This window comes from Sus scrofa, chromosome 7 (assembly GCF_054392235.1).
Source record: "Sus scrofa isolate SSC_HxYL_T2T_F1_AM1 chromosome 7, Sscrofa_HxYL_maternal_Yorkshire_Landrace_v2.0, whole genome shotgun sequence".
NCBI classification, from domain to species: domain Eukaryota; kingdom Metazoa; phylum Chordata; class Mammalia; order Artiodactyla; family Suidae; genus Sus; species Sus scrofa.
The window spans coordinates 134,298,312-134,312,425 of record NC_139389.1 but is presented as its reverse complement, the minus strand read 5'-3'; the positions used below and the strand labels follow the sequence as shown (position 1 = coordinate 134,312,425).

The 14,114-nt window shown below is 43.5% G+C and overlaps 2 protein-coding genes across 6 annotated transcripts in view; one reads left to right on the top strand and one right to left on the bottom strand.

Moving 5' to 3' along the window:
• TECPR2 (tectonin beta-propeller repeat containing 2) overlaps positions 1-14,114 on the bottom strand; it is a 100,027-nt gene that overhangs the window by 83,992 nt on the left and 1,921 nt on the right. The window lies entirely within an intron of this gene.
• LOC100518848 (small ribosomal subunit protein eS21) lies at positions 1,144-1,505 on the top strand. Its single transcript, XM_003128736.7, has one exon. The coding sequence runs from the start codon at positions 1,191-1,193 to the stop codon at positions 1,440-1,442; it is 252 nt and encodes an 83-aa protein (XP_003128784.2). The 5' UTR covers positions 1,144-1,190; the 3' UTR covers positions 1,443-1,505.

Genomic DNA, 14,114 nt, shown 5'->3' with positions numbered 1-14,114 from the left:
GAGCTCAACTTCTCTCCTAAAAACAACAAAATTCACAACCAAATGCTGAGCAATCTCCACCCAAATGGACCGGACACCTTCAAAAAGATACCCTGCTCCAGAAGACAAAGAGGAGGCCACATCAAGAGGCAGGAGGGGTGACTACGTGACATAAGCAACCCCATACCTCCCAGATGGGAAGCCCCACAGACTGGAAAGTAACTGGTTCAGAGACTCACCTACAGGAGTGAGGGTTCTGAGCCCCACACCAAACTCCCACATCTGGGGATCTGGCGCTGGGAGAAAGAGCCCCTGGAGCATCTGGCATTGAAGGCCAGGGGGCTTGTGCACAGGAGCTCCACGGGACTGGGGGAAACGGAGACCCCATTCTTAAAAGGCACACACAGACTTTCACATGCACTGGGTTCCAGGGCAAAGCAAAGTCTCCATAGGAATCTGGGTCAAACCTGACTGCAGTCTTTGGAGGACCTCCTGGGAGAGCAGGGGTGAATGTGGCTTGTTGTGGGGGAAGGACATTGGAAGCACAGCTCTCGGGAATCCTCATCAGTGTGCCTTTCTTTGGAGGTGGCCATTTGGGGAAAATCTGGCCCCACCCATCAGCACTGAGAAGCCCCAGGGCAAACAACAGTCCAGGTGGGATCACAGCCATGTCCCTCAGTAAACCAGCGCCTAAAGACCCCCCAGGCACACAGCCATCTCCAATCCCATCCAGAGACAAAGCCCCACCCACCAGAGGGATAAGAATCAGCTCCACCTGCCAGTGAGCAGGCACCACTCCCTCCCATCAGGAAGCCTACAGCAAGCCCCCTACCAACTTCAGCCACAAGGGGGGCAGACACAAGAAGTAAGAAAGGCTACAACTCTATTATCTGTAAAAAGGTCACCACACCAAAAACCTATAAAAATGAAAAGACAGAGGACTATAACTCAGATGAGAGAGAAAGAAAAAACCCCAGAAAATCAGCTATGTGACCAGGAGATTCTCAGCCTCCAGGAAAAAGACTTTAGACTGTTGATGCTGAAGATGATGCAAGACACTGGAAATAAACTGGAGGCAAAGATGGATAACTTACAGGAAACACTGAGCAAAGAGATACAAGATATAAAACGTAAACAAGAAGAGATGCAAAATACAATAACTGACTTTCTGCGCTCGCGCTCATCGTGGTGACACAAGGCGTGCCTTCAACATGCAGAACGACGCGGGCGAGTTCGTGGACCTATACGTGCCTCGAAAATGCTCTGCCAGCAACCGCATCATCGGCGCCAAGGACCACGCGTCCATCCAGATGAACGTGGCCGAGGTTGACAAGGTGACAGGCAGGTTCAACGGCCAGTTTAAAACCTACGCCATCTGTGGTGCCATTTGCAGGATGGGAGAGTCAGACGACTCCATTCTCCGGCTGGCCAAGGCCGACGGCATCGTCTCAAAGAACTTCTGACTGGCGAGGCTCACACATGTGGAATGTTTGTCATAAATAAATAGTGCAAGTCAAAAAAAAAAATACAATAACTGAAATTAAAAACTCACTAGAAGCAGCCAACTGCAGAATACAGGGGGCAGAAGAACAAATAAGCGAGGTGGAGGGCAGATTAGTGGGATTACAGATGCGGAACAGAAAAGAGAAAAAAGATTGAAAACAAATGAAGAGAGTCTCAGAGAACTCTGGGACAATGTGAAACGCACCAACATCCGTATTATAGGGGTGCCAGAAGGAGAAGAGAGAGAGGGGGGACAGAAAAAATATTCCAAGAGATAATAGCCGAAAACTTCCCTAACATGGGGAAGGAATCACTCACACAAATCCAGGAAGCACAAGGAGCACCATACAAAATAAACCCAAGGAGGAATACCCCGAGACACATACTAATCAAACTGACCAAAATTAAAGACAGAAAATCTTGAAAGCAGCTAGGAAAAAGAAACAAATAACATACAATGAACCCCGATAAGGTTATTGGCAGATTTTTCAGCAGAAACTCTGCAGGCCAGAAGGGAGTGGCATGATATACTTAACGTGATGAAAGGAAAAAACCTCCAACCAAGATTACTTTACCCAGCAAGGCGCTCATTCAGGTTTGAAGGAGAAATCAAAAGCTTCACAAATAAGCAAAGCCTAAGAGAATACAGCAACACTAAACCAGCTTTACAACGAATACTAAAGGAACTTCTCTAGACAGAAAAGAAACGGAAATACGACAAATGACAAGGCTCACCAGTAAAGGTATATATATAGTAAAGATACAAAATCATCCACGCACAATTATGCTACCAAAATCAGAAATCATGAGAAGAGGTGGGTACAAATGCAGAACATTGGAGATGCATTTGCAATTAAAAGACCAACAACTTCAAACAATCTCATATATATATAAATTCTTACATCAAAACTTCAGAATAACTGCAAACCAAAATACAATTGAAACACACACAAATAACAAAAATCAACTCAAATACACTAAAGATAGTCATCAAACCACAAGAGGAGAGAACAAGAAGGGAATAAAAAAGAGCAACAAAAACAAATCCAAATCAATTAATAAAATGGCAATAAGAACATACATATCGATAATCACCTTAAATGTTAATGGACTAAACACCCCAACCAAAAGACATAGATTGGCTGAATGGATAGAAAAACAAGACCCGTATATATGCTGTCTTCAAGAGACCCACTTCACTTCTAGGGACACATACAAATTGAAAGTGAGAGCATGCAAGAAAATATTTCACTCAAATGGGGATCAAAAGAAGGCTGGAGTAGTGATACTCACATCAGACAAAATAGACTTTAAAATGAAGAATATTTTACGGGACAAAGAAGGTCACTACCTAATGATCAAAGGATCAACCCAATAAGAAGATATATAACAATTTTAAACATCTACACACCCAACACAGGTTCACCACAATATATAAGACAACTGCTAACGACCTTATAAAAGGAGAAATCGACAATAACACAATCACAGTGGGGGACTTTAACACCCCACTTAAAGCAATGGACAGATCATCCAGACAGAAAATCAATAAGGAAACACAAGCCCTGAATGAAGCATTAGACCAGATGGACTTAATAGATATTTATAGGACATTCCAACCAAAAGCAACAGAATACACATTTTTCTCAAGTGCACATGGAACGTTCTCTAAGACTGATCACATCCTGGGCTACAAATCCAACCTCCGTAACTTTAAGAAAATTGAAATCATATCAAGCATCTTTTCCGACCACAACACTATACGACTGGGAATCAACAACAAGGAAAAAAACTGCAAAAAACACAAACACATGGAGATAAACAACATGCTACTAAACAACCAATGGGTCACTGAAGAAATCAAGGAGGAAATTAAAGAATACCTAGAAGCAAATGACAACAAAGATACGACACTCTAAAACCTATGGGATGCAGCAAAAGCCATTCTAAGAGGAAAGTTTATAGGAATACAAGCCACCTCATGAGAAAGCTCAAATAAACAACCTAACTTTACATCTAAAGCAACTAGAGAGAGAAAAACAGACAAGACCTAAAGTCAACAGAAGGAAAGAAATCATAAAGATCAGAGCAGAAATCAATGAAATAGAAACAAAGAAAACCATAGAAAAGATCAATGAAACGAAAAGCTGATTCTTCGAAAAGATCAACAAAATTGATAAACCCTTAGCCAGACTTATCAAGATAAAAAGAGAGAGGACTCGAATCAATAAAATTAGAAATGAAAAAGGAGAAGTAACAACAGACATCACAGAAATACAAGGGATCATAAGAGGCTACTATATGCAACTATACGCCAATAAAACGGAAAACCTAGAAGAAATGGACAATTCATAGAAAAGTACAATCGCCCAAGACTAAACCAAGATGAAATAGAAAAGATGAATGGACCCATTATAAGAACTGAAATTGGAACTGTGATTAAAAAACTTCCAAGAGGGAGTTCCCGTCATGGTTCAGTGGTTAACAAATCCAACTAGGAACCATGAGGTTGCGGGTTCAATCCCTGGCCTTGCTCAGTGGGTTAAGGATCCGGCATTGCCGTGAGCTGTGGTGTAGGTCCCCGACGCAGTTCGGATCCCGCGATGCTGTGGCTCTGGCGTAGGTTGGCAACTACAGCTCTGATTAGACCCCTAGCCTGGGAACCTCCATGTGCCGTGGAAGTGGCCCTAGAAAAGGCAAAAACAAACAAACAAACAAAAAAAAAACCTTCCAACAAACAAAAGTCCAGGACCAGATGGCTTCACAGGCGAATTCTATCAAACATTTAGAAAAGAGCTAACACCTATCCTTCTAAAACTATTCCAAAGAATTGCAGAGGAAGGGACACTCCCAAACTCATTCTATGAGGCCACCATCACCCTGACACCAACACAAGAAAAAGATACCACAAAGAAAGAAAACTACAGGCCAATTTCACTGATGAACATCGATGCAAAAATCTTCAACAAAATATTAGCAAACCACATCCAACAATACATTAAAAGCATTGTACATCATGATCAAGTGGGATTTATCCCAGGGATGCAAGGGTTCTTCAATATCCGCAAATCCATCAGTGTGAAACACCACATTAACAAACTGAAGAATAAAAACCATATGATCCTCTCGATAGACACGGAAAAAGCCTTTGACAAGATCCAACACCCATTTCTGATAAATCCCTTCAGAAAGTGGGCACAGAGGGAACCTACCTCAACATGATAAAGGCCATATATGACAAACCCCCAGCAAACATCATTCTTAATAGTGAAAAGCTGAAAGAATTCCGGCTGAGATCAGGAACGAGACAAGGATGTCCGCTCTCGCCACTACTCTTCAACATAGTTCTGGAAGTCCCAGCCACAGCAATCAGAGAAGAAAAAGAGATAAAAGGAATCCAAATTGGAAATGAAGAAGTAAAACTATCCCTATTTGCAGATGACATGATACCATACCTAGAGAATCCTAAAGACTACCAGAAAACTGTTAGAGCTCATCCATGAATTTGGCAAAGTTGCACGATACAAAATTAATACACAGAAATTGACGGCATTTCTATACACTAACAATGAAAGATCAGAAAGAGAAATTAGGGAAGCAATCCCGTTTACCATAGCATCCAAAAGAATAAAATACCTAGGAGTAAACCTACCTAAAGAGACAAAAGACCTGTACTCTGAAAACCACAAGACACTGATGAGGCGTTCCCGTCGTGGCACAGTAGAAACAAATCCAACTAGGAAACATGAGATAGCCGGTTTGATCCCTGGCCTCACTCAGTGGGTTAGGGATCTGGTGTTGTGTAGGTTGAAGATGCAGTTTGGATCTGGCACTTCTGTGACTCTGGCGAAGGCTGGCAGCAACAGCTCCAAATGGATACCTAGCCTGGGAACCACCATGTGCCGTGGGTGTGGCCCTAAAAGCCAAAAAAAAAAAGAAAAAAAAAAAAAAAAAAAGGCACTGATGAAAGAAATCAAAGATGACACAAATAGATAGAAAGACATACATGCTCTTAGGAGTTCCCGTCATGGTTCAGTGGTTTACGAATCCAACAAGGAACCATGAGGTTTCGGGTTCGATCCCTGGCCTTTCTCATGGGTTGAGGATCTGGCGTTGCTGTGAGCTATGGTGTAGGTCGCAGACGTGGCTCGGATCCCATGTTGCTGTGGCTCTGGCATAGGCCGGTGGCTACAGCTCTGATTCGACCCCTAGCCTGGGACCCTCCATATGCTGTGGGAGCAGCTCAAGAAAAGGCAAAAAGACAAAAAACAAAAACAAAACAAAAAAGACATACCATGCTCTTAGATTGGAAGAGTCAATATTATCAAAATGACTATACTACCCAAAGCAATCTACAGATTCAATGCAATCCCTATCAAATTACCAAGGACATTTTTCACGGAACTCGAACAAAATATTTTAAAGTTTGTTTGGAAGCACAAAAGACCCAGAATAGGAGTTCCCGTCGTGGCGCAGTGGTTAACGAATCCGACTAGGAATCGTGAGGTCTCGGGTTTGGTCCCTGCCCTTGCTCAGTAGGTTAAGGATCTGGCGTTGCCCTGAGCTGTGGTGTAGGTTGCAGACACGGCTCGGATCCCGCGTTGCTGTGGCTCTGGCGTAGGCCAGTGGATACAGCTCCGATTCAACCCCTAGCCTGGGAACCTCCATATGCCGCGGGAGCGGCCCAAGAAATAGCAACAACTACAACAACAAAAGACAAAAAAAAAAAAAGACCCAGAATAGTCAAAGACATCCTGAAAAAGAAAAATGGAGCTGGAGGAATCAGGCTCCCTGACTTCAGACTATACTACAAAGCAACAATCATCAAAACCGTATGGTACTGGCACAAAGACGGAAATACAGATCAGTGGAACAGGATACAAAGCCCAGAATTAAACCCACACACCTACAGCCAACTAATCTATGAAAAAGGAGGCAAGAATATACAATGGAGAAAAGACAGCCTGTTCAATAAGTGGTACTGGACAGCCACATGTAAAAGAATGAAATTAGAACACTCCCAGAGTTCCCATCATGGTTCAGAGGTTAACCAACCTGACTAGCATCCATGAGGACGCAGGTTCAATCCGTGGCCTCATTCATTGTGTTGAAGATCTGGTGCTGCCGTGAACTGTAGTGTATGTGGGTTGCAGACACGGCTCTGATTTGGCATTGCTGTGGCTGTGGTGTAGGCTGGCAGCTATAGCTCCAATTTGACCCCTAACCTGGGAACTTCCATATGCCGCAGGTACTGCCCTAAAAACAAAAACAAAAACAAAAAAACACTCCCTAACACCATACACAAAAATAAACTCAAAGTGGATTAAAGACCTAGAGATAAAACCAGATACCATAAAACTCTTAGAGGAAAACAGGCCAAACACTCTCCAACATAAACAACAGCAACATCTTCTCAGACCCACCTCTTAGAGTAATGACAGTAAAAACAAAAATAAACAAGTGGGACTTAATTAAAACTTAAAAGTCTCTGTACAGCAAAGGAAACCCTAAACAAAATGAAAAGACAACCCACAGAACGGGAGAAAATCTTTGCAAATGAAGCGCCTGACAAGGGATTAATCTCCAAAATTTATAACTACTTCCTACCGCTCAATACCAAAAAATCAAACAACCCCATCCAAAAATGGACAGAAGATCTAAACAGATGATTCTCCAAAGAAGACATACAGATGTCTAAAAAACACCTGAAAAGAGTTCAACACCACTCATTATTAGAGAAATGCAAACCAAAACCACTATGAGGTTCCACCTTACACCATCCCGAATGGCCATTATCCAAAAGTCTACAAACAATAAGTTCTGGAGACGGTGTGGAGAAAAAGGTAACCCATTACACTGTTGGTGGGAATGTAAACTGGTGCAACCACTGTGGAAAACAGTATGGAGATGCCTCAGAAAACTAAAAATAGAATTACCATTTGATCCAGCAATCCCACTCCTGGGTATCTGTCCAGAGAAACCATGACTCAAAAAGACACTTGGACTCCGATGTTCACTGCAGCACCATTTGCAATAGCCAAGACATGGAAACAATCTAAATGTACATTGACTGAGGAGTGGATCAAGAAGATGTGGTACATATACACAATGGAATATTATTCAGCCATCAAAAGGAACCAAATACCAGCATTTTTAGCAACATGGATGGACCTAGAAATTATCATGCTAAGTGAAGTGAGCCATACAATGAGACACCAACATCAAATGCTTTCACTGACATGGAATCTGAAAAAAGGACACAATGAACTTCTTTGCAGAAGAGATACTGACTCACAGACTTTGAAAAACGTATGGTTTCCAAAGGAGACCGTTTGGGGGGTGGGGGGATGCACTGGGGATGTGGGATGGAAATCCTATAAAATTGGATTGTGATGATCATTGTACAACTATAAATGTGATAACTTCATTGAGTAATAAAAAAAAAGTCTACAAATAATAAATGTTGGAGAGGGTGTGGAGAAAAGGGAACCCTCTTACACTGTTGGTGAGAATGTACATTGGTGCAACCACCATGGAAAACAGTATGGAGATTCCTCAAAAAACTAAAAATAGAACTACCATTTGATCCAGCAATCCCACTCCTGGGCATCTATCCAGACAAAACCATAATTCAAAAAGATACATGCACCCCAATGTTCACTGCGGCACTATCTACAATAGCCAAGACATGCAAGCAACCTAAATGTCCATTGACAGAGGGATGGATAAAGATGTGGTACATAGAGACAATGGAATATTGTCAGCCATAAAAGAGTAAAATAATGCTTTTGCAGCAACAACATGGACAGACCCAGAAACTATCATACCAAATAAAGTCAGTCAAAGACAAACATCATACGATACCACCTATATGTGGAATCTTTTTAAAAGGATACAAACGAACTTATTTGCAGAACAGAAACAGGCTCACAGACTTTGAAAAACTTATGGTTACCAAAGGGGACAGGTCGGGGGGTGGGAGCGATGGACTGGGGTTTGGGACTGCCATGTGCACACTGAGGTCTACGGAATGATTGGCCAATGGGGCCCTGCTGCAGAGCACAGAGAAGCTACCCGGTATCCTGCGATGATCTACCGGGAAAAGAGTCCGAGAGAGAATGCATGCGTGTTGATGTGTGACTGGGTCACTAGGTTGTACAGCAGAAACTATCACAACCTTGTAAATTAACCACACTTCAATAAAGCTTTAAAAAAAGAACTATACGAGAAAAACGACAAAACTCACAGGAACAAAGTCAAAGAACTAAGGGGAGGGATATGCCATGTTCACAGATAAGACTCAACATGGCCACGATGCGAATGTGTCCCAACTCGACCAACAGATCCCGTGTAATTCCAGCAAGTTATTTCGTGGGTATCAATGAAAGGGTCCCAATTTTCTATGGAGAGACAGAGGACCCAGAAGAGCCAACAACACTGAAAGGGAAAAACAAAGTGAGAGGACTGATACCATCCAACCACAAAACTTGGTTCAGGAGCTCCCCTGCGGTGCAGCGGTTAAGAATCCAGCATGGTGGGAGTTCCCACTGTGGCTCAGCAGTAACAAACCCGACTAGTATCCATGAGGACTCGGGTTCGATCCCTGGCCCCACTCAGTGGGTTAAGGATTCCGGGTTGCCATGAGCTGCAGCTCAGATCCCCCGTTGCTGTGGCTGTGGTGGAGGCCGGCAGCTGCAGCTCCAATTCAATCCCTAGCCTGGCAACTTCCACATGCTGTAGGTGCGGCCCTTAAAAAAAAAGAATCCAGCATTGCCATTTTTATGGCATGGGTACGGCAAAAAAAAAAAAAAAAAAAACACTAATTTTAAAGCCTCAGTTACCAAGACAGTGAGGTACTGGTGAAAGAACCAATGGATCAATAGAACAGAAGAGAAATTCTAGACGTAGACCACATAAACACAGTCAATCTTTGACAAAGGAGCAGAGGCAACACAATGGAGCAGAGACAGTCTTTTCAACAAATGGTGCTGGAACAACTGGACATCTATGTGTAAAAAAATGAATCCGGACACAGACTTCACATCCTTCACAAAAATTAACTCATAATGGATCACAGACCAAAAGTAAAATTAAGAACTTCTATAATACAGGAGAAAATCGAGATGACCTTGGGTATGGCGATGACATTTCAGAGAGCAAGACCAAAGGCATGGTCTGCAAAAGAAATAACTGACAAGCTAGACCTCATTAAAATTAAAAACATCTTGTGGAGTCTAGAAGGACACAATGAACTTCTTGGCAGAACAGATACTGACTCACAGACATTGAAAAACTTACAGTTTCCAAATGAGACAGGCTGGGGGTGAGGGGATGCACTGAGGGTTTGGGATGGAAATGCTATAAAATTTGGTTGGGATGATTGTTGTACAACTATAGATGTAGTAAAATTCACTGAGTAATAAAAAAAGACTTGTTAGTACTGGAAAAAATAAAGGCTGGACAGTTAAGGAAAAATAAAATTAAATAATAAATTAAATTAAATTAAGTAAAGACTTCTTTTTGCACAGCAAAGGAAACCATTAAAAAAAAGACAATCTATGGAATGGGAGAAAATACTTTCAAACGATGCAACTGACAAGGGCTTACTCTACAATATACAAACAACTTGTACAACTCAACAGCAAAAACCCAACAACCCCAACTGAAAAAGGGGCAAAAGACCTGAATAGACATTTCTCCAAAGATACACAGATGACCAACAGGCACATGAAAAAATGCTCAACATTACTGATTATTCGAGACATGCAAATCAAAACTACCATGGCCAGGTAGAATGGCCATCATTAATAAGTCCACAAATGACAAATGCTGGAGAGGGTGTAGAGAAGTGGGAACCCTCCTGCACTGTTGGTGGGAATGTAAATGGGTACCACCACTATGGAAAACAGTATGGAGGTACCTCAGAAAACTAAATAGAGAACTACCATATGACCCAGCAATCCCACTCCGGGGCATATATCCAGACAAAACTTGCCTTGAAAAAGACACATGCACTCATGTATGTTCAGTGCAGCCCTATTCACAGTAGCCAAAACATGGAAGCAACCTAAATGTCCATCCACAGAGGTACGGATTAAGAAGATGTGGTATATATACACAATGGAATACACTCAGCCATAAAAGAGAACAAAATAATGCCGTTTGCAGCAACATGGATGGAACTAGAGACTCTCAGACTAAGTGAAGTTAAGTCAGAAAGAGAAAGACAAATACCATATGATATCACTTACTTCTGGAATCGAATATATGGCACAGATGAATCTTCCCACAGAAAAGAAACTCATGGACTTGGAGAACAGACTTGTGGTTGCCGGGGGGGTGGGCAGGGAGTGGGATGGACTGGGAATCTGGGGTTAATAGATGCAAACTATTGCCTTTGGAATGGGTAAGCAATGAGATCCAGCTGTATAGCACTGGGAATATTTATTATCTAGTCACTTATGGAGCAGGATGGAGGATCATGTGAGAAAATAATGTATGTATGCATGTGTGATGGGGTCACTTTGCCGTACAGCAGAAAATTGACAGAACACTGTAAACCAACTATAATGGGAAAAATAAAAATCATTTAAAAAAATTAAAGACTTTTGCTCTACAAAAGACAATGTCAAGGGAATGAGAAGACAAGCCACAGATTGAGAGAAAAATGTTTGCAAAACATCTATCTGATAAAGGGCTGTTATCCAATATACACAAAGAACTTTCACAACTCAACGATAAGAAAACAAACAACTCAATTACAATATGGGCCAAGGATCTTAACAGAAGATATACAGATGCCAAACGAATCTATGAAAAGACGCTCCACAGCACATGTCATCCAGGGGATGCGAACTGAAACAAGGTGCCGCTATACACCTGGCAGAACGGCCAAAACCCAGGTCACTGACAATGTCAGACACTGGTGAGGGTGTGCAGCAACAGGAATTCTCAGTCGTCGCTGGTGGGGCTGCAAAGTGGCACAGTCACTCTGGAGGACAACCGGAAGGCTTCTTACACAACTGAACATAATCTCGCCATGTGTTCCAGCAGCTGGTCCTTGGTACTTATCTAAAGGAGTTCAAACTTATGTCCCCACAAAACCTTCCCCAGCATGTTTATAGCACTTTATTCATAACTGTACAGGCGTGGAAGCAACAGAGACGTCCTTTAGCAAGTGAAGGAATAAATAACCTTTGGTGCATCCAGACAATGGAATATTACTCAGCACTAAAAAGAAATGGGCAATTAAACCAGGCAAAGACATGGAGGAAGCTGAAGTCCATACTCCTCAGTGAAAGAGGCCATCTGAGAAGGCTGCACGCTGCAGGATTCCAACTAGAGGTCATTCTGGAAAAGGCGCAACTAGAGAGACAGTGAAAAGATCAGTGGTTGCCAGGAGCTGTGTGGGGGAGGGGAGGGATGAGTAGGCAGAGCACAGAGGACTTTAGGGCAGTAAAAATACTCTGATACGGTAACGATGGATACATGCCATCCAATATTTGTCCAAACTTACAGAATGTACAACACCAAAGGTGAACCCGACGTAAACCACGGACTCTGGGTGATTATGCTGAATCAGTGTGGGTTCATCAGCTGTGACAAGTGTCCCACTATGGGGGGGGTGCCGTTAATGGGGGAGGCTGTGCACTGGTAGGGGGAGGGGACATATATATGGGAAATTCTGTAGCTTCCCCTGAGTTTTGCCGTGACCCTAAGACTGCTCTGGAAAAAAAAAAAAAAAAAAGCGTTTTTAAAAAAGAGCTCTTTTAGAGAGAAATAGGCAGATGTCATACACCCACTACCCACCCCACTCAAGATTCTTCAGTGGCTCTCCAGTGCTCTGAGAATAGCCAACGCCCCTCCTTGGCCTACAAGGCCCCTGCGTGGTCGGTCCCCTTCCCGGCTCCCCTGTCACGTCTCTACCTCTGACCACTGGCCCTCTCCTCCCTCCTCAGGCCACTCCCTCTACCCCCCACCGTCCTCATCTCACTCCACGCACCTGTCTCAAGGAGGCTGTCCCTGACCAGATCGCCTAGAGGCCCCCTTCCTCCAACACGCTGTGTGGTTCTTGCCTTTCCAGCTCTCAGCACAACCCTTAAGTACTTCATTTGATTAATGGTTGAATGACCCTCTTGCTCCTGCGAATGTAAGCAAATCCTCTCTGTCTACCAATGAAAAGCCCAGTACCTAACAATCACAGCTTTGGCACAGAGCAGATGTTCAAGAAAGATTTGTTGAGGAGTTCCCTGGTGGCCTAGTGGTTAAGGATTTGGTGTTGTCACTGCTGTGGCTCCAGTCTGATCCCTGACCCAGGAACTTCCACGTGCTGTGGGATCAGCCAAAATAAATACATAAATAAATATTTGTTGAATGAATAAATAAAATGTTAACTTCAGGTCTTCCTGCAAAAGCATATTCTCCAGCCATCAGTGATGCTTCCTTGGTCATGACTATTCGCATTACAAACATAAAACACCACGCCATCCTTCCTCAGGTCAGCGCATTCCCCTCCCCCGTTAGTACCACCATCCCAGCATCTAGAGGGTGGATGGCGACCCAATGCCTGACCGGCACGTTTTCAAATCTGGAGCCAGGACTAATAATACATAGTCTAAGTCATCCACTTAGTACCATGATGCTAAGTTGCCAGAGCATTCCGGCAACGCTCACGGCTTAAGGTCTCTCTCCAAGATCTCCAGGAAGAGACAATTAGGATCCCTGTTGTACAATCTTTTTTTTTTCTTTTTTCTTTTCTTTTTTTCTTTTGCTCCTTGGGGCTGCACTCTCGACATATGGAGGTTCCCAGGTTAGGGGTCATAACTGGAGCCACAGCCACAGCAGCACCAGGTCCAAGCCGAGTCTGTGACCTACACCACAGCTCATGGCAATGCCAGATCCTTAACCCACTGAGCGAGGCCAGGGATCGAACCCGCAACCTCATGGTTCCTAGTCGGGTTCGTTTCCACTGTGCCACAATGGGAACTCCATACAATCTATCTTTAAAGTCTGGCTATAACATCCATGATTCTGATTCTGCTAAGTGTTAAAACCTCATGGCTGAACATAATGAGACTGAGGCAGTCATTTATCTTCCAGATGAAAGTCCATCACTTCCCTGATCCCATGCCTGTCAGCTCAGAGGCTAATAACAGCCTGCTGAGAGCGTGGGCGTTGAACACGTCAACAAACTGGTTGGTATCAGCTTTATCTCAGGCCACTCTTCCTTCCATACACGCCACACGCCAGCCACAGGGAGCTTCCCACCAGCCCCTGAACACACCACGATCCGTATGTCTCTGCAAAGTCCTTTCCTCCCTCCCCACCCCCCACCACACTGGGCACGAACTGGTTCTCCCAGAAGCCTTCAAGGCTCCCCGACACTTGGTTGGTCTTCCTCTGCTTCCACAGGAGGCCGGGGCCAGTCGTCACTCGGCACCATTGTGATTTGTTTTCTCTCTCCTTCCGTGGCTTCTGGGTCTATAAATGTGCTGTGCTTCAGGGGACCAGAGGGCGTGTGCGAAAATCAATGCTCAACATGTGTTTGTTGAATGACTCTCTCTCACAACACTGTGCCAGCATTCCCCGAGTATGACAGGACAAACTCTAAAACCACACCACCGCAGTTACAT

Coding starts and splice junctions, on each gene's coding strand:
- LOC100518848 (XM_003128736.7), top strand. CDS start 1,191: ATGCAGAACGACGCGGGCGAGTTCGTGGACCTATACGTGCCTCGAAAA.